Genomic DNA, 18,901 nt, shown 5'->3' with positions numbered 1-18,901 from the left:
AAAGTTGAAATACTGTGCAAGTGCAAGTACCTCAGATGTGTATTTAAGTACTGCACTTGAGTATATGTACTTTGATACATTCCATTACTGCAAATAAGAGAACAAGAAGTCTGATATTTTGTTATTGATTGTCTTTATTATATTCACATGTAAGTCAGATTTAAATAGCAGCGTGCTTGGAAGATGTATCGACACATGGTACTTTTATATTGAAATTCTATAATATAATTAAATATATCAATTAATAATCAAAGGCATTATTATTATTGTTTGCTTTTGTAGTTGATACTCATTGCAGCTTCAACATTAAACAACAATTGCATGCCTATTGTACATTTTCTCCACTTAATTATGCCACTGGAACAGTTTTATAGTGGTGGAGAGTAGATTATACTCACTTACTTAACTACAGGGTCTAAACATGTCATCCACCACGGGATTTTTCAAATTATGTTAGATCAAAAGCACTTTAGTTTTCCACATATTTCACGTATGAGTATTGGACAAACTCAAAATCAGAGATTCCGGGGAGCACCTGAAGGTATCATTAGTGTCCTCTCAAAGCACAAGCACTCTTACACTCACACACCACTCGTGGAGAAAACAGGGCCGACATTGATTGGTTGACATAGCTCTTTATCTACACATCTACCAATGAGGTAATCACTTCATGTTGCACACATCCAACACATCAAGTCTGACACGGACCGTCCCGGACTTTGAGGTGCACTTTATGAATGTAGAGCACCAGTTTATGGTCTTCAGACCTTTCCTTGACCTAAACACCAGTTACGTTTTTATGGTTTCAACGATTAATTAGCACTTGTAGTATACATTATTTTAAGTACGTAAATAATAGCAAACACATTGCATTATACCATGTGTTGGATAGGGCATGTCAACATGGTAGTTTATGAATTATAAATTAATTAGAATTAAATGGATTTTTACATCGGTGGAAAGTTGCCTTAAAGATTCAGATCCATAACCCGTTGGGGAAATACACAAGCTACTTAGTGAAATATTTATATTTTATAGTCTGTTTTTATTGTGCCACATTCTTATGCAAGGGCTAACTGATAGGCAATCAAACAAATTGTGCAATCCAGTCTGGGGTGCAAGGTTTGAAAATACAGTATTGCAATAATTCTGAGGGTTTTATCCCCAATCAAGCCAATTCTTACACAATGTACTGGAAGCTAATAGAGATGAAATGTATACAACATAACACCGAGGTCTTTACAGTCTACTCACTGCACTAGAGGATGAGTGCCCTCTTCTGGTTTATGGACTCAACTACAACTGCATGCATCAAGAGATTGACCATGTGCAGATAAACAGAGGAATCAGCAGACCACATGCGAGACATCAAACTGCATTAGAAACACTGAACACACAGCAAACTGCAGTACTGGAGCAAAGCATGTTCTTTTTATTAAGTGTACAAAACAAGTGCAAAAATAGTGATTCATAAGAGCTACAGAAAGTAGGAATTGCCCTTCAAAAATTACAGTCGCAGGGGATACAAATTGAAATGCAATACATGAAGTGCTGTTCAAAGAGAATAAAAGGGATCAGCGGTGCAGTCTTGCGCAGTAGAAAAGGTTGCAAAACATGAAGTTGGGTTCACAGCGTTTGATAAGTATTAAGTGCAAGCTGCAGAAACAAATGACAAATTCATCAGCATTCTCCCTTTCAAACTATGCACAGTGCAAATATTTTACAAGGAAGGACCTCTATGAATGACAGTCATTCTAATACACTTAATCAAATAGATAACTTTGGCCCATACGCTATTGTAATAACTACTTCCTAGGCAGTGCACACACACTTAAAGAGACATGACAGCCATTTTCTTCACTTACAACTAAGCCAAAGGAAACACTAAACAAATGATGTTGAAGCTGGTGCGGTACCTTTAGCAGGGCAGACATTTGTTACTATGCTTAATTGATTGAATATGATATGCTTAAAATGAAACTCAAATGTCATGCATGTGACAAATAAACCTGTGATGCATGCAATGAAAGTACCTAGTTATTCACATCTGAATACTGACAGACTAGTGTGGAGGAGGAACTCTAAGTTTCAGAAGTGTGGAGCGGCTATACTACCTTCTAAAACGCTAGCTAACGCCTCAGCAAACAGCCAGGGACTGCAACTCTGGCAGCGATATGCAAGACAAGACACTGAACAACGTTGTCAACTAGCCTAACAGGATTGAAGGCATCTTGGGTTGTGGTGCAAATCAACAGTAAAAAAAAAGATAAAGAAAAAAAAGGCACACAGCTTGTGGATTTAGGATGGCTATAACTGAACCCTAAACACTGCACAAACACACCTTGCACAGAGGAAGCCTAAGTCTTAATTCACCAGTCATCCCGGACACACATCCCCATGTTTTGCCATTTACAGTATGGTGCACTTTGTCTTCTTTTTCTTCTCGGGTTCTTTTTTGGTCGGCACGAGCTCCTTTGGCCCGTACAAGCTGGAGAAGCAGGCAGGGGCGCAGATGGGCTCTCGGAGAGCGAGCAGCCACCTTCCCTCGCCATAGTAGGTCAGCGAGCCGAGCTCCATCTCCTCGATGGGCTCCCCCTGCTGGCCTTCCTGCTGCAGGGCCAGGATATCGAGCAGATCAAGGCCCGTCTGAACGGGCTCCACACCCTCAGCACATCCCAGAGTGACATGGGCGCGGCTTCCCAGAGGCAGGGAGGCGGGCCCCGCCTCCTTCTCGGCATCAGCTGGCCACAGCAAAAGCTGCTCCTCGGAGAGGGACACTCTGGCTCCAACAGTGCGAGGAGTCACAAAGAGGGCACTCAGTGACAGCTCGAATGCAGAACCATAGAAATCTTTAACAGCCTGGAGAGTGGAAAAATCACAAGATGGACTATTATTTTATGTAGTCAAACATTACCATGCTCGGATGTTGCTCTTTGAAATGGTCAGTCAACACTGCATGGAATAAAACATTTTTAAAAAAGCAATAAAGGAGCCATCCGATTTCTATTTATCCAATTATTGTATTATTAAAATGATCTTTAAGCAAACTATTAAATAACTCACTGGATTATTTGCATACTCCTTGGCACCCTCTGCTTTTCCATAGTCACAGAATGCTGTAGTGCAATGGAGGGTTCCTTTCGCTTGGAAGTATTGCTCCAAATCCACCTCCTTCTCAGCTTTCCCAGTGACTGTAAACACAAGATCAGAGACATCGCAGTCACAATTTTAAAATATTAACCTGCTTAAAAGACTCAATATTTGTAAAACGTTGCATTAAATGAATAACAATTTAAATACACTCACAATCAATCAAGTGTTTCTTGAAGGCCTCCAAGGTGTCCAGCGTTTTCAGGAAGTCCATTGACATGCACCTAACCTTGTCCTGGATGGTGGAGAGAAGAAACCAGCCAAAGTAAAGCGGAAGGGACATTTCCTCATGTGCCCCTCTCATGGCTTCCAGTTGGGCCTCCTCCAGTCCACGGCTGGTCTTCTTGCTCAGCTGTGCTGGATCTCGGCTCCACTCCGTACGCGGCTCCAAAAAGACAGTGACGAGGTGCTGCTGCATGGCGATCTCCCCCAAACGGGCCAGTCGGTCCTGGGTGTGGTTGGTGTCGTCCACCACCACCAGCACAGCAGACGCCGTTCCGGCGCTGCAGCAGGCCACCACCGCTTCATCCAGAGCCTGGTACCCTTCCACGGAGGATTCGGGATTCTCCGGCTTCACACCGTGGTCGTCGGCACAGAAGACGGAGCAGTGGCCTTTGTAGGCGTCGGCTATGGCGCGCGCCAAAAAGCTTTTACCGCTTCCTGGAAGGCCTCTGAGGACCACAAGGGTACGAGACGATCGCAGGGCGTCTTTGGTCTGCTCTCGTTCCAGGAGGGCAAAGGACAGGGAGCCGGCTGCAGGGACGACGACCTCTTCCTTTTGAAGCTCAGATTCAACACCTGCTGCTGCTGCTTCAGTTTCCTTCTCGTCCTTTGCAGGTTCCACGCTTTCAGCGGCTGCCTCCTCCTTTAATATCGCAGCCTCCGCCGGCTTTGCTGAGAAAGCCTCGGCCACCAACACTGCCGTCTCTGCTGGTTTTTCTTCTTCCACCGCGACATCTTTTTCTGCCACCACCTCTTTGGAAACTTCTTCTGCCCCGGTATCCATCGGGGTCTGCAATTCTGTCTCCGTTCCCACTTGTTCTGACCCCTTCTCCTCTTGGCCGGGTGGTTGTGCATGTACCGGCAGCTGCAGCACTGTTGGTTCAGGTAATGTTTGCTCTCGTAGTTCAGCCTCTGCAACCGAGTCTGCCAATTTCTCTGGCTCTGGTTCAGGGGCACTCTCGGCCAGAGGCGTTTGCACAGGCAATGGTTCTGGGTCGTTCTCTGGCACCGGCTGCATGTTTTCGGGTTCTGCGTCCAGCGCTGCCACTGGGTCAGAGATCTTTTCAGATGACTCGTCTGGTTCTGGTGGCGCCGCCGCAACGGGCACCGGCTCCACGTCAGCTCTTTCTCCGGGCACGTCGTCCTCAATCTCCATTTCGTTCATTTCCTCGGACAGCGTGACAATCAACTCTTCCGTTTCTTGCAGGTTTGTGACTTCTGTATCGTGACCGTTCGCTGCCAGCTGCTCGGCCTCTTCCCTGGCAGCTGGTGGCTTCTCAGGCTCTGTGGAGTCCTCCGGTGTCTCCACTTTCGACACAACCTCCTTTTCCATTTCGGCCTCCTCTTGCTGTGGAGTCTTCGGTGAGTCCAAAACCTCTGCACTGTTTTCCGTGTCCATGTCTGGCTTAAAGTCTGACGTCACACACCACCATGTACCTTAAATACAAAAGGGAAAAGAAAGAGAGAAGTTGTCCATTTAGATCAACTGACTGGAATCGTTAGGACACACAAGCTTCAGCAACTTCATTTAATTTCGACACAACAGGTTCTTTAACCAGAGGCCAAAATAAAAGTTGTATAAAAGACTGTGGTCATTATGTCTCAACCGGGAAGTTACCCAATGTCCAGAGTGTGAGGAGAGGAGGTGTGTTGATGTGCACGACGGGCAGACCAGATAATATACAATCAGAGGCCATCCAACACAATGACTGCGCTACTTTAAGTTAGTGTGCGTTTATGTAAATCTTCACTCCTCTGCACACCTCATTTAAATACACTTTCACACAACACTTGCATGCCATGCACTTTATTTTAACTGTTATATTCTACTGTATATCCTTGTAAACATTCAGGCTCCCATTGTTGCACTCTGTTTTATGTTTATTGATAGATTTTAAGCACCTCCCACCAAGACAAATTCCGTATATGTGAAAACATACATGGCAATAAATGGTTCTGATTCTGATGTTCAGGAGGGGTGTGCTCGTTTGTCAACATTTTGGCATTAGAGCGCATCCTAATGTGTCAAGAACACAATAAGCGGTGTGCCAGCGGCACGCGCACACCATATTAGACTAAAAACCTCACATTGTCTGCTGACAAAAGTTTGGCAGACAAAAAAAAGAGGGGTGTAGTTGGGGAAAAGGCCGTGAATCCCTCAGAGTCGCGAGCTCCGCGTGCGGCAGGTCATGGCTTGAAGGCTTGGTGACTCAAGGCTGAGTTTAGCAGATGTGCGAAACCACATCGTGTCATGAGACAGAAGAGGAAGCTCTCGCAAACACCACTCAGCCCCAGTGCAGCAACAAAGACAACAGGCTGTGTGTGTGTGTGTGTTTTTCCAGCTCGGGAAAAGCCAATAGACGAAACTAAAAGCGTGGACTACTTTCAGGCGCATCAAACTTCTTCTGCTCAATCTTTATATATACACAGTTACGCGCACGGTGACGCGCAGTGGCAGTAAAGGGGGGAATTATCATCTTTTTTGTTCCGTTTATGGCAAGTTTGGACTAAAAGCAGCACACGTTTACTTGATTAATAACATTATTCTGTGTGTGCGTGTGTTTAAGACCGCTTACAAGTGAGCTCAAACGTTTTACATTATTTTCATTATACGAGCAAGCGCATGCGGCCAGGCGGGGAGTGGCGTGCACCTCCCGCTAGCTCGCCAGACAAAAACAATTTAGCCAGGCACTACGTTTGGCTACAACATCACAGGCTACAGCGCCACGTTTTAGCAACTTGGTTGTTTTTTCCAGGCGTTTAAAAAAAAAAAAAAGCAGCAACTTATTTACGCTGTTAGTGCAAAAGGAAAACACGAATTACGGACGACGTAAAAGCATGAAGCGCTTTTGTTAGTTTTGTGTCAGCTTACCGGTTCCGCTGCAGTGGAGCTGTCGCTAGCGCCGCTGACCACGCGTTTCTCTCAGGATACAATGACAAGGCAAAGCTTGGGACAGACACGCACCCGCTCCTCTCTTCGCAAAAGAAAACGGAAATTTACGTGAACGCGCAAACTGGGCGGGGCCACAGACACGCCCCTGTGGACCGGAAGGACGCCGCTGAAGGAGGGTTGCAAAAAAATAATAACAATTGCGGGAGACGCCTTTGCAGAATCATCTCTTTATTTGAAGTGATTTTTGAAAAAGAACATGAAAATAACATAAAAATGTGGCTTGAAAAAATAAATAAATGGAATAAAGAAGCAAAGTACACGTATAAGAACGTATACGTGTACTCTATGTCTAAGCTATACTTTCACAATTTTCAGAGAAAATTGCCCCGTCACCTCTTTGTTTCAGTTGCAGTGTGCCCCAAACCACATCGGCATAAATACAATAATAAACTCCTTCACCTTTTTTTTATGTATTCATTTTATATGTTTGTTTGGTCTTTTTGTTTGTATTATGTATTTGATTGTATGATGATGTACATATGAGCTTAACATCATTACCGATGTTTTCCCCCCATTAATTCCCATTTTTCAGGTCATACTTCACAGCAATGCATTAGTGAAAGTTTTCTTAAGATTAACAAAGACTTCAGTTTAGTTACATGACCAAACTACAACTGTGCTTCACATTCCTTATCAAACGTTCAGACAAAAGGAGTTACCATCGATATACAGACTTTTATACATAATTTATACATAATTTGAGTCTCTCCCCTCAAAGCTATGTAACACGACACAGTGTGCACTGCAGGCCACTGACTCATTCAGCTGTTAAGGCCCAGACCTTTTCTCACTCAGTGCAATAACTTAGCGTCAGTCAGGGATGACTCGTCAACAATAGCTGACTCGATAAGAACCACAGTGGCTCCATCGAGACATTCTGGTAAAGAGGCAATGGTCATTATTTGTACATCTACTGTCAGTGAAACATACAGTGATACTAGTGTAAACTCTGCAGGAAGCAATCCTCTGTATGTAAATTACACCATGTGAGCCATGGTGACAGATGTAATAAAGATGTGACATCGGGAAGTCCCCAGCAGCATGTACGGTCCTGTATTTAAATTATCAAAAGGCAAAAGGACTTCATTGTTGGCAGGTTGCAGTGTGCAAATCAAATAGTGTGATAAGATGCTCTCTATTTTGTATATTAAGTCACGCAGTTTCTAGGGAATTGATGTTTCAGTTTTTCCTAGAAGTCTGACAACAATTCAGCCTCTCATATAGTTTTGAACTGGAATTTAAAACATTAGCAACACTGAAAAAAGAATGCAGGCCAGATATTGAACTTTGAAACGCTTCCCCATACACTGTACGTATTCATTTTTTTGTCCTGAACATTTGCATAATTCACTACCTTGAATGAGACCAATGGTCCTGATATGAATTTCCACAGTATGACGTTATAAAAAAAACAGCATGAGATCCAGGGCCTTGTTAATATATGTGCTTCATACTGGAGTGTTTATATTTTGACCTTTGGGAAGTTATTAATCAAACCCTTGAGACCTAAATGCAGATACTGGGTCTTATTCATCAGTGTGGGAGATGACTTTTATTGGTTTCTTTTTGTTCTACTTTAATTGTGGAGCGTTGTCTTCTGAAGGTTTTTTTTTCAATTCGCACTTTGTATCAACATAAATCTTGACTGATGACGTCGTCACTGTGGGAGCTGCTGCTTTGCCTCATCAAGGGCCTGAAAGCAGAAGGATGAACATCAGCGATACAAACATCTTTAACTGGAACTGAAAGGATCGTTAAAGGAAGCGCATGACAACAGAAAAGGGACCTTCTGAATGACGTTCATGGCAGAGTCGTCATCTTGCAGCTTGGCCTGGGTCAAGGCCCTCTCAAAGTGGGAGACACATGATTCAAAGTGTCCTAGATTTACTGAGATGAAACAGAACGGAATTGATCAGAAATCAGCAACGTAAATCTTAATGGTTTTAAAAAACTTCAATATCTAGTAAAATCAGCCAACATGTCACAGTAACTGATTTTTGTAAACATAAGAAAGATGAATAATTACATTCTGATTGTGCCACCAACACATTGGCGTTTATCTGCCATTTCTCGTCAGCAATTTCATCGGCAGCAGCGACTGAACGCGCGCCGTAGTCTCTGGCTTCTTTGTGGCGATTGAGCTTGAGGTAACACTTCCCAATCTCATGAAACAACCAGGTCTTCTCCAAACCACCACGGGCCAAAGTGATCTTCTTCTCCCAGCTGAATTGAAAACATAAATAAATATATCGTCTACCAACCAATCTGCAACGGTCACACCTCGACATGACCAGAGGAAAAGGTGTGACTATACAGTGTTTTGCAAAGCACAGCAATCTTCTAAATGACACAAGTGAATCTGCTCTTCCAGTGTGTACTTACAACTCAATGGCCTGTGTGAACTGTCCAACCTCAGCATAAACCAACCCGATGTTGTGCAGAGCCCTGGACATTGCATCCGGGAGTTTGCTGTTGATAAGAAAAATAACATTTGATCTACTGTTTTAAAACACAGCCACTAATATTGTGTAATTTCTACACATTCTCACCACTGTTTAGCCAACTCCAAGTCTTTTTGATGATGGTCTAAAGCTCTGTCCATGTCTCCCAAGTCGATCAAGGCGTTCCCAATGCAACTGTGCAGGCTGCCCAACAATTCTTTCTGATTGGGCACCTCTTTCTCCGACCAGCCCCGCACTATCTCCATGACGTTCTCGGCCTTCTTGAGACTACCTTCTGCATTTCCAGACGTCAACTCTATGACGACAAAACAGATTACAGTGAGCATTCTCCCGACTATAAAGGAAGGCGGTTCAGCCAGAGGCCTGCCTCACCTGCGTCGATGTCAGTCAGGCTCTTCAGCAGAAACTGAGCCGGTTCAGAGGGCGCTCCGTGACGGGGCTCGACACATTCTTCCTGCCGTAGCTTACGCTCTCGGTCCCGCGCACTGCTAGGTGTCTCCTCGGTCCAGAACTCGGTGCAAGAGTCCAGGTATGTGAGGCAGCCCTTAATGACGTCATGCAGTTGTTCCCCTCCTTTGGTCTGTCCTTTCACCAAATCTGCAGATCATTGTGTAAATGTTCATCTTTTAAAAGTGAAGAAGAAAAAAAATTGCACCACAGTGGGTGGTTTTAAATAAACCGTCAGGGCTGGATGAGTAACATTAAACATTTGAAGCTACAATGTATACCTGCCAGTAAATGAATCCAGAGAATCCCAAAACACAAGGTGAAATAAAATAGTACCTTCATCTTTCAGCAGGTTTTCTAGATATTTCTTGTCAGTGTAAAACTCTCCCAGCAGTTGTTTGGTTGTCTTCTCACTCTTGGGGGTCTTTTGGGTTTGCTCTTTTTTATTCGTCAGATGGTTAGCAGCAATTGGCTGTGCCCTCTTTACCCGTCGGTCATTCAGAAACATAATATCATGCACCAGGGTTGAACTTTATACACAAATAACTTTACAATATTTGCTTTAACTCTTAACTTTTTCCTTGATATTTGTATGTGTACATAGATACTTATTAGAGTTTTCCCGCCCCAATTTTTCCTTATTAAAGAGGAACACAAGAAAGACTCACCTCCTGAACTTTTTGGAAAGATGACAGGTCTCCCTCAACGTTCAGTTTTACAAAGGAAGGGTCTAGAAGATGCCAGAGAGGAACACATGGTTTTAGGTGTGAGGAGGGTTTTCATATGTTGTGAACTTGTGAATATAATTTAGTGTAAATTACAAAATAATGACTTACTGCCAGCAGATGTTTCGACAGCCTCTTGAGCTTTCTGGATACCCAGTCTGAACCCCTGTATTTGAGGACGTAATGTGTGTCCTCTGTGGTAAAACACTAGTGCAAATTCAAAGTCTCCCATGTAGTACAAGGCCTCCGCCTTCTGGTACAATCCCTAAAAGTATCAGAAGAAAATAAATTCACGTCACTTGTCATGAATCATCCCATATTTAAATGAGGTGCTCACTTGAGGGCTGTTATTTCATTCACAATATTATTATTATGTGTTTCTTCTTTTAACAGAGAGGCATTAACATTTCTGTAACCTTTAGATTACCTCGAAAAACAACTTGTCCTTTTTGAGTGAAGCCTCTGCATCCTTTAAAGCGCTTTCAGATTGCCCAAGCTTCAGGTAACATTTGGATCGGCCCACAGAGCAAATCTTGTCATCAGGCTTTAGGGCCAGGGCCTAGACAAAGACCACAAAAAAGTCACTCTGATGAACAATCAGTCATACTAAAACGACATAACATAGGAGGGAAGAAAAAGAGAAAAACAGTCCAATGCACACTCTAAAACACAAAAATACAAGCAAACCCCCATTGGATTGGTTCATTGCACGTATTATTAAACCATAAAACCATTCAAAAAAGTATATCTATCCGTCCAGACATAAGTACTTTTTGAGTTGAGGTATGGCCTCAATGAAGGCTCCCCAAATCTTCCTAAACATTGTGGGTCCTTTCCCTTACACTGGAGTGTGTGGAGAGTGATGTCATTTCAAAGATCCAGTGTATTTTTTTATGAGAAAAGTCAAATTTCCAATTCACTTTCATTTTCCAGCCGTGCTGCAGGTGTTTAAGTCAAATCTGTCCAAAACCTCTGATTAGGCAAACCTAGATCATCTGTAAAATAACTGCACTTTTTTGTATCGCTTCATTTGTTCAAATTAGTCAAATTATGTCGGTGCACACTAGTTGACCAATAAAGCTGATTCTGAAGATACATGTACTCCCTTGCATAAAGTATTGCTATTCCCAAATGCTCCGTCGCCATCACTAAGATGATAAACTTCAGCTAAGTAACGTAAACAACGTAACTAACGTAACTTACCGCCGTGTAACTGCCCAGAGCCTTTTTATACTCTCCCTTGATGAAAAGCCAATCCCCGTCGGCCACCATAGTGGCGAATAAGGCCTTTAACTTTTGCCCATCTTGTTCCTCGTCTGTGTCCGACATTTCTAGGAAAACGTTGGCGTCACAACGCTTACAGAAGATTTAACTTTGGTGGCTCGTTATCTCCACACGTGAACATCTCCTAGCAACCCCACTAACACACCAAGAGCGAGAAACAGCGCCCTCTTCTGCTCGACCCGCAGAACACACCTCTACCGCTTGGTTTAATGCAGCACAATTTGAACATGTATTTGTTTTTAATATGATCCAATATTAATATTTACAGAACCATTAAAGTCCACATCAAACGTAAATTATAGAGGGTTTTTTTTTTGTCTGTAGCAAGTAATCCACAGCGGAACGAAATACTTACAAGATGGTTTTAATTGAATCCTTTGCCACCACAACAAAAAGAAAACACACAGTTTAGGGGAAACCCAGAGGAGGCCAATTTTATTGACATGGCTGGTACTTCAAGGATAAAGAGGGGATGGTTTCACCATCAGGGCAAAAACAATGAGAGCAAAGATGAAGACACTTTTCTTTCCTTCGTGAAGTCCATCAAGAGAACACTACACTCATCGGGAAGTAAACCGAGCATAACCACGTAGCCCTCACCCAAAGACTTGGACAATAGCGAATGCATCTACTTTGTTCGGTTCTTTTGCATTGAGTTAAATGAGACAGCTTGCGTCACAGTCAAAGAACACACACAAAGCATAATCAATTTTTTTGCACAATATTTCATGCAGACCAAGCAAAAACAATGATCTTCCTGAATTTGTGTCCAAGGGTGATCAACATAGATGTCCCTCTCAAATTTTTAAATAACAGAAAGGCGTCCTCATCTTACGCAGGTGGTTCTCTATCGGACGGCAAATTTACAATAAATATACATATAAAAATTTAAACAAAATAAAATAAAAAAAGATCATCACAAATCAACACTTTACATTCCAGTAAAATGTACAATGCAGCAATCTGTGAATGACAACATCAAACATAAAACTTGTGACATCAAGAGGGAGGCACACTTTGCCGGCGAAGAAGCCAGCACAGCTTCCTCCGCTGCCATCTTTCTAATGTGCTTCAGCCTCCAGCTGTGAATAAAAAAAAAAAAAAAAAATGCTCAAGTGCTCCTTTTGGCTGATGACAAGGAGGCAGTTTTCAGTGTGAATTCGTAGCAGCCTGTCTGTCTGACATATTCTTCAAAAAGGACAAGGTGCCACTTGCTAAGGGATTTTCTTCAGAAATCATTAAGCAAGTTATTAGGTTTCATGCAGAGAATGCGCCCTCAGCAGCAAGTGAAGACAAGGTGGATAATAGCTTGCTCAATGCTCAGCTGCAGCTCAATAGTTTCCTCAGGACGTCCCTTCTTGCACAGGCCCCTAAAAGCTTTGACACAATAGCTGTGCAATCTGAAAAAAAAATAATTCTGATATTATATTTGGACCACCGTTGGTAGCCATTACTGACTTTGAAGTTTGTTTCATTCTGAAAAGGAAGGAAACCAAATCCAAAACCAGTAACACTATTTCAACTCAGTCTGTGCCGTCTTGGAGTCCTTACTATACGGGCGCTAAAAGATTAGTTGCATGTGGTCATTGGGTTCATTCAGTCAATGGCATAGACGGGAATCTGACTTGCAAGTAGTCATTAAATACGGATGGTGGGTCGGGGGTAGACATTGTTGAAGAGCCCTGATGTAGTAACTGTTTAGGTAGACGAATCCTCCGATTAACCAAACTGGAAGAAGAAATTCCCCGGTCCGGATGCTGAAACACACGACAAACAAGTCAATAACTAGTGTATTTAAAAATGGGAACGTCATACCAAATGTTGTACAGTTGGAAGTTACTTTCAAAACTAAAACCTCCTGGGCCCCCGAAGAATGCCTTGAAAATGTTGTTGGCATCGAAATCTGGTGGAGACAAAACACAAGTAAGACTCAACATCGACACAGAGCACTTTCCTGCCAGATTCTGCTTGTTTATGATAAAAGGATGGTTCATTAACTCAGATGTGATCCCCCCCCCGCCCCAAGGCTTGCCCATGTTCTGACCTCCCATGTTCATGCCGTCATCCTCCAGATCCTGACCGCTGTCATAGCGAGACTTCTTCTTTGGGTCCGAAAGCACGCTGAAAGCCTCGCCCACCTCCTTAAACTTCTTCTCCTCTTCCTTCTGCAGCTCAGGAGTAGCTCCGCTGTGACGATCTGACGGGAGGTACAAAAGTTACTTGGGCAGAGGAAAAACTGTATGTAGTATTACAATAAAGAAGTAAATAAAATGGAATGTTTCTGTTAAATTAAGCACCTGGGTGATGTAGGAGCGCACGTTTGCGGTAAGCTTTCTTGATTTCATCTTCTGTGGCGGTCTTATTCACCCCAAGCACTTTGTAGTAATCTTTCCGCTTGCTTTTCTTCAACTCCAGCTGGGCATGTTTCAGAAGGTGCTTGTGTTCTGGAGGAAGAAAAAGACAGGACAGGTGAACACACAATAAAGCATAATAAGGATGATGAATCTGTGAGCTCAGCCTCAATAGAGGAGTCGGATCCTCACCTTTTGTCTTCTCTGTCTGGTAAACCTTCTCATAATCCCGCACAGCCTCTTCATACTGCTCCGTGTCCATGTAGCTGCAGCACAGTATGAATAAATCGGGTTTTGTTTGAACAGTTTGAACAATAAAACATACAAGATCCCTTATGTTCAGGTCTGAGGAACCAAATATAACAGAACGTCTACAAAACAGAACGTCCATTAACAACTAAGTTAGAAATCCTGGGACATACCACTGTGCTCTCCGTAAATAGGCCTTGATGTAGGTCTCATCCAGTTTAATGGCCCTCGTGCAGTCTTCAACAGCCTGCTCTAGTTTCTTCAGCTTTCAGAGAAAAATAAAAAACTGTAACCATGTGAGGCGGAGCCGGAGAGAGAAAAGCAGTGGCCTAGTTCTCAATATGGCAAAAAACACCAAAACACATACTGTCAGAGATACAGAATGAGAACTTTACTTATGAATAACTGAATGAGTGGTGTATGACTTGTATGCAAATATATTGACTAATGCCTGATTCATCCACCAGTATCAAGATGAATTCCCTTTGAGTCACTTTTTTTTCCTTTCCTCTTTCTGTCTCCTTTGCAATATTTACTGATCTAACTTACTCATGTAATGAATACAAGTGTCCTTACTTGAATACTCACTGAGCAACACACAAGGAAGCTAAGATTCATTTTACAGTTGACCAGCCAAAACAACTTGTCAGGTGTTGATGTACCAGCGGCGTCTCTCCTGTACATGCTCCTCACCTTAGATCCGACAGTGGCCCTATTACAGTACAGCTTGGCATTCGTCTTGATGTTGTTGGGGTCTATTGTTAGTGCTTCAGTGTACAGCTCATGGGCTGCCTCAAAGTTTCCCTCCTTGAACGCCTTGTTCCCTTCATCCTTCTTGGCTTTTAGTGCTTTGGCATTCTGGAAAGACAAATATATATATATGACTATCTTAAAAAGTTACTCTGGGCTAACACCATAGCATTGTCAATCAGACTTACAATGGAGAAAGGCTCCCAATAAAAATAATGGTAATATATGGTTGTATTTAAAAGGCATTCACAAGCAAGTGTATCCAATGTCTCACAATCCCTTGCCCTGAATTACTCACTCTGCATGCGAGCCGGGCCTTGTCGTGGTCAGGAGCCATGCGCAGGGCCTGGACAAAGAACTGGACCGCCTTGTCAATGCAGTCCTCATAATACAGACAAAGACCACGCACGTACAGCGCATCTGCATTAGTAGAATCCATCCGCAGAATATCACTAAACAGGGACAAATTATGAAGATCAATATTAAGTGAAAGCATACATATTAAAACAATAATTATTTTTCAAATATGGTGTCTTACCTGGCTACAGACTGAGCCTCAGGGTAGCGCCCCAGCATGGCCAAGCACTCGGCCTTCAGTATCTTGAACCTGTGACAGGCTGCGGCAGCCTCCAAGGCACGGTCCATGCAAAAAACCACCTGGAGACAATCAAAGCACACCTGAAGTCTGTGTTGCTTGACGCGTCTGTTGCTGGCGACGTACAGCACAACTGTCAAAATCAAATAAAATTGCAACCACTGTGCAGCTTACCATCCTGAAGTCCCTCTTCTCAAATCCAATCTCTGCCATTCGCTCATATTCAAGGATTGATTCTGCATTCTTCAGCTGAAAGGAATGTGTGCTGTTCAGGGACAATTTCAAAGACTTGCAGTAGAGGAGTAGCTTCACAGCTACCAACGACCTCGCTTTTGTGCTTTGCTTAGTGCTTGTAAAACTAGGTCAACGGAAGCCGCAGCACCTCTGTAAACAACCTAAAACTTGCCTCCTGGTTTTGTCATTGAGAATTAACAGTAAGTCTAGTTAATCTCCTCTTAAACCGCTAACGTATCAAACTTTTCCCCACTTTATTTGCACTCGCATAGCCAAAACTAATCTGATGAAGTGGATAATCATATCCAAGTTGTCCCATCATGCTCGGTCAAACTGAGGCCAACTCACTTCCTGCTGGGCCGGGCTGTTGTCAGGTTCCAGCTCCAGAACCCTCTGGAAACAGCGGCTTGCCGCCATGGCGTTGCCAAGAGACAGGTGGCATTTGCCCTCTCGCAGATGGCCCTGTGGGTGAAAGGCTTACAGTTCACTTACTGACGTGATAGCGTCCCATAATTCCCTGGTTGAAAGCAGCTGGGCACTGTGTACCAAAAACTAAACCATGACTAGCAGAAAAACGTACACATTTGTTATGCGACACACATCTTTTATCCTTCCGGCTACATCATGCTAGTTACCCACTGAACTACTATAGGGATGTGCTGTAGCCATAGGGCTGTAGCGTATGTAGTAAGGAGCCACACTGCTCTACAAACAAATGTATACATGCATAAAGCTGGTCATTCCTTCATTTGAACAGGCACATGGCTCTGCGTTGTAGTAAACAACTACACTACAAGATAAAAAGGGCCAACAGTTATGTGGCATTTCCAAAACAACCTACCAAGTGAATTTTTCTCAAATATAAAGAAAAAGCTTTCCCCCCCACATATTACTGCTAAATCAAAACACACACACAGCATGCCCCCTTTTCTAGGCAATGTCCAAAGTGTTCTGGAAAATATTATACTTAATTTAGCAAAGCATTAATACTAGTAGGCTGAAGGGAAAGTGTCCAACAAAACAAAAACAACAAATTGCATATTGCGGACCACAGAATGCTCAACAATGTAAGACATTATGAGAGTAGATTTCCCTTTTGATGCATTCTCATAATTAAATCTATAAATGGTTTGGTTCCCACAATCTACCTTCATGAAGTCGTTATCTAGTCGTACTGCTTGCTGGGAATCCTCTAAAGCCTCTCTGTACCGATACAACATCATTAGCGTGGCTGCCCGGTTTCCATAGTAACTTGCATTCTTCGGACACATGTCTGTATAACAAACAAGTTATTGACATCCTATCAAGGACAGACAGAATTCAAACTTTTATTTCTTGTCCAAACAGGAAATAAACATAATCCTATCGACTAACAAGAGGACCGACTCAAATTATTTCAGGATAATTACCGATGGCCTTGGTGTAATAAATGAATGCTTCTGCATAATCCTTCTTGATATAAAAGGCATTGCCTTGCTCTTTGAAGCCCTCCGCTTCCCTGTGTACAAGTAGGCAGAAAGACAGAAAAACAAGGCAAATATCAGAAAAAGACTCAGGAGTGTAGTTATGGCCCGAGCATTATGATACAGGTATGTGGTGGTCAGCTGGCTGCGTGCGTTTCAGATTACTAAACCGCAAAAAGTATTTAAAAAGGGTGCAATGTGAAAGATCTGACCACGAGCTGCAAACAAACAGTGGGTCAGCATTTCACCACTTTATCATCCATCAGGGAAACGTAAGTCTAGTAAACGATTAATTAATGGAGATCCCTGAACAAAACTATTTGTATATGTATTTTTCTGGCTCTTTTCTGAAAGACAAATGGGCACAGTCTGCATATACATTTAATAATATCTCTATCATCACTGTAATAAAATGGAAGCTCCACCTGAGTTAATTAATCTAACTCTGATCAGCTGTTCTGGCCCAATCCCAATCTCCACAGACTGTGAGGCGTGCTCCCATAAATTCCATGAGGATTTAGTTCTGTCCCACTGTCAGACATTTTGAGCCCTTTATGAACCCTTTCCGTAAATCAGCATTAGATGCAGACTTTGCCCAAGGGAATTACCCACAATTCATTGCAACGTGACGTTAAATACACAGCTACCAATGGAAGCATGGTAAAATGTAAACAAAGGGGACGGCACATGTGTTGGGGGGGGCATTGGGCCAGAGTCACAGGGTTTGATCGACCTGCTCTCTGAAAAGGGCCCAGGTAATAGAGGTGAAATGCTGCCCCCTATTGGTTCGAGGCACGAGGCCAGGTCTTGCATACTGCCCCTTTAAACAGTAAGACAGTTAACAGTTAAGTGTAAGCATTGCATTCATCATCATGTGCACAGAGAGCACGTCCAGGAGTGTGACTGACAGTGCACCAGGGAGCTTGCTTCGCTAAACATAGAAAGAGCCAAACCAGCAGGGCAGAAGTGCCTACGACAATGTAACACGTAGACATTTAGTGAAGCTGAGCCAGGAATATATGACACCATACCGTGGGCCACTGCTGTTACTTTTTTTGGAAGTCTGTCATGTTTAACACCACAACTACACAGTCAGTGAATGATGTCAACTAGTTAAACTAGTTATCGTATGTCACTGGGAACATAGTCATCATGTGAACACTGTATTCTTGGCAGGTAACGGCAGATTCATAGACATTACAGGTCCTGACTGTGACCCAGAAACCCAGCGCAGGAGTTAGCTAAGGGAGAACCAAGCTAGCCAAGCTAGCCTGGGCAGAACGTAGCTCCACGGCGGCGGCGCGCGCGTTAGCGTTCACAGTGCAAAGTGCGAATAAATTTAACACATGAAGGACGTCATATTACACGTTTTAGGAAGACGCGTCGCTACCATTGTATCTCTGGCGATGACAACACAGCACTTGATTTGTTTTACCTTTCTAATTCTTCGTCACTGAGCAGTTCCATGTCAGGGTCCATGTTCACAGAATCACAGCTCTCCGACGCCATTTTGCCGTGAATGCGGAGGGGCGGGGCCTCTCACTGCAGTCGTGACGCACATTGTAAACAGGAAGTAGACAGCTCGGTGGGAAGAGCAGTTTACTTGCAAGTAAGACTTATTCTCGTGACTATTAGCGGTTACATGTCTAGCTGCTGGCAGCTAATGTCAACTTATATATTTTGAGGACACAGCTTCTACTCGGGTTAGTCAGTTTCAGATCCCATTAGCTACTTGGTATGTGTTGTCGTGGCTCTGTCTTCCACAGAAAGCTAATGCTAAGCTATTTCTGAATTGCTAACGCTATCTAGCTTAGTTCCAGGATTATATCATTATGAGTAACGTAACGTGATGTGTTTTATATGTTTGCTATCTTTATTAGCTCTAGGTTATTAATTATGTATAACATAATACATTGCAATGCTGTTACTCCAAACGCGTGTAGCATGATGCTATGATAACGCTATGTAATAACATTGCAACGTAACATAACGTAGCGTGTAATAAAGGACTTGTGA

General features: G+C 43.0%; 3 protein-coding genes across 3 annotated transcripts; all 3 read right to left on the bottom strand.

Moving 5' to 3' along the window:
* Positions 1 to 1,417: 1,417 nt before the first annotated feature.
* cnp (2'',3''-cyclic nucleotide 3'' phosphodiesterase) lies at positions 1,418 to 6,338 on the bottom strand. Its single transcript, XM_079233170.1, has 4 exons — positions 6,245 to 6,338; positions 3,307 to 4,809; positions 3,064 to 3,191; positions 1,418 to 2,859 (listed from the first exon to the last, which is right to left on the bottom strand). Exons 2-4 carry the CDS (start codon positions 4,769 to 4,771, stop codon positions 2,410 to 2,412), a joined length of 2,043 nt encoding a protein of 680 aa, XP_079089296.1. The 5' UTR covers positions 4,772 to 4,809; positions 6,245 to 6,338; the 3' UTR covers positions 1,418 to 2,409.
* A 1,644-nt stretch (positions 6,339 to 7,982) lies between these two features.
* On the bottom strand, positions 7,983 to 11,288 carry odad4 (outer dynein arm docking complex subunit 4; the record flags this gene model as incomplete). Its single annotated transcript, XM_079233579.1, has 11 exons — positions 7,983 to 8,018; positions 8,112 to 8,212; positions 8,352 to 8,548; positions 8,708 to 8,794; positions 8,875 to 9,082; positions 9,160 to 9,384; positions 9,571 to 9,715; positions 9,903 to 9,964; positions 10,071 to 10,224; positions 10,387 to 10,518; positions 11,163 to 11,288. 11 exons carry the CDS (start codon positions 11,286 to 11,288, stop codon positions 7,983 to 7,985), a joined length of 1,473 nt encoding a protein of 490 aa, XP_079089705.1.
* A 368-nt stretch (positions 11,289 to 11,656) lies between these two features.
* On the bottom strand, positions 11,657 to 16,693 carry dnajc7 (DnaJ (Hsp40) homolog, subfamily C, member 7; the record flags this gene model as incomplete). The annotated part of the gene is made up of 12 exons (XM_079233112.1): positions 11,657 to 13,000; positions 13,084 to 13,146; positions 13,288 to 13,440; positions 13,541 to 13,687; positions 13,787 to 13,860; positions 14,017 to 14,108; positions 14,537 to 14,701; positions 14,892 to 15,045; positions 15,132 to 15,250; positions 15,363 to 15,437; positions 15,771 to 15,884; positions 16,571 to 16,693. The coding sequence occupies 12 exons, from the start codon at positions 16,691 to 16,693 to the stop codon at positions 12,963 to 12,965; spliced, it is 1,317 nt and encodes a 438-aa protein (XP_079089238.1). The 3' UTR covers positions 11,657 to 12,962.
* Positions 16,694 to 18,901: the final 2,208 nt, after the last annotated feature.

Source organism: Taurulus bubalis (assembly GCF_910589615.1).
Source record: "Taurulus bubalis genome assembly, chromosome: 17".
Classification (NCBI taxonomy): domain Eukaryota; kingdom Metazoa; phylum Chordata; class Actinopteri; order Perciformes; family Cottidae; genus Taurulus; species Taurulus bubalis.
Note: the sequence above shows the minus strand (reverse complement) of the source record. Positions and strands in the feature narration are given on the sequence as shown.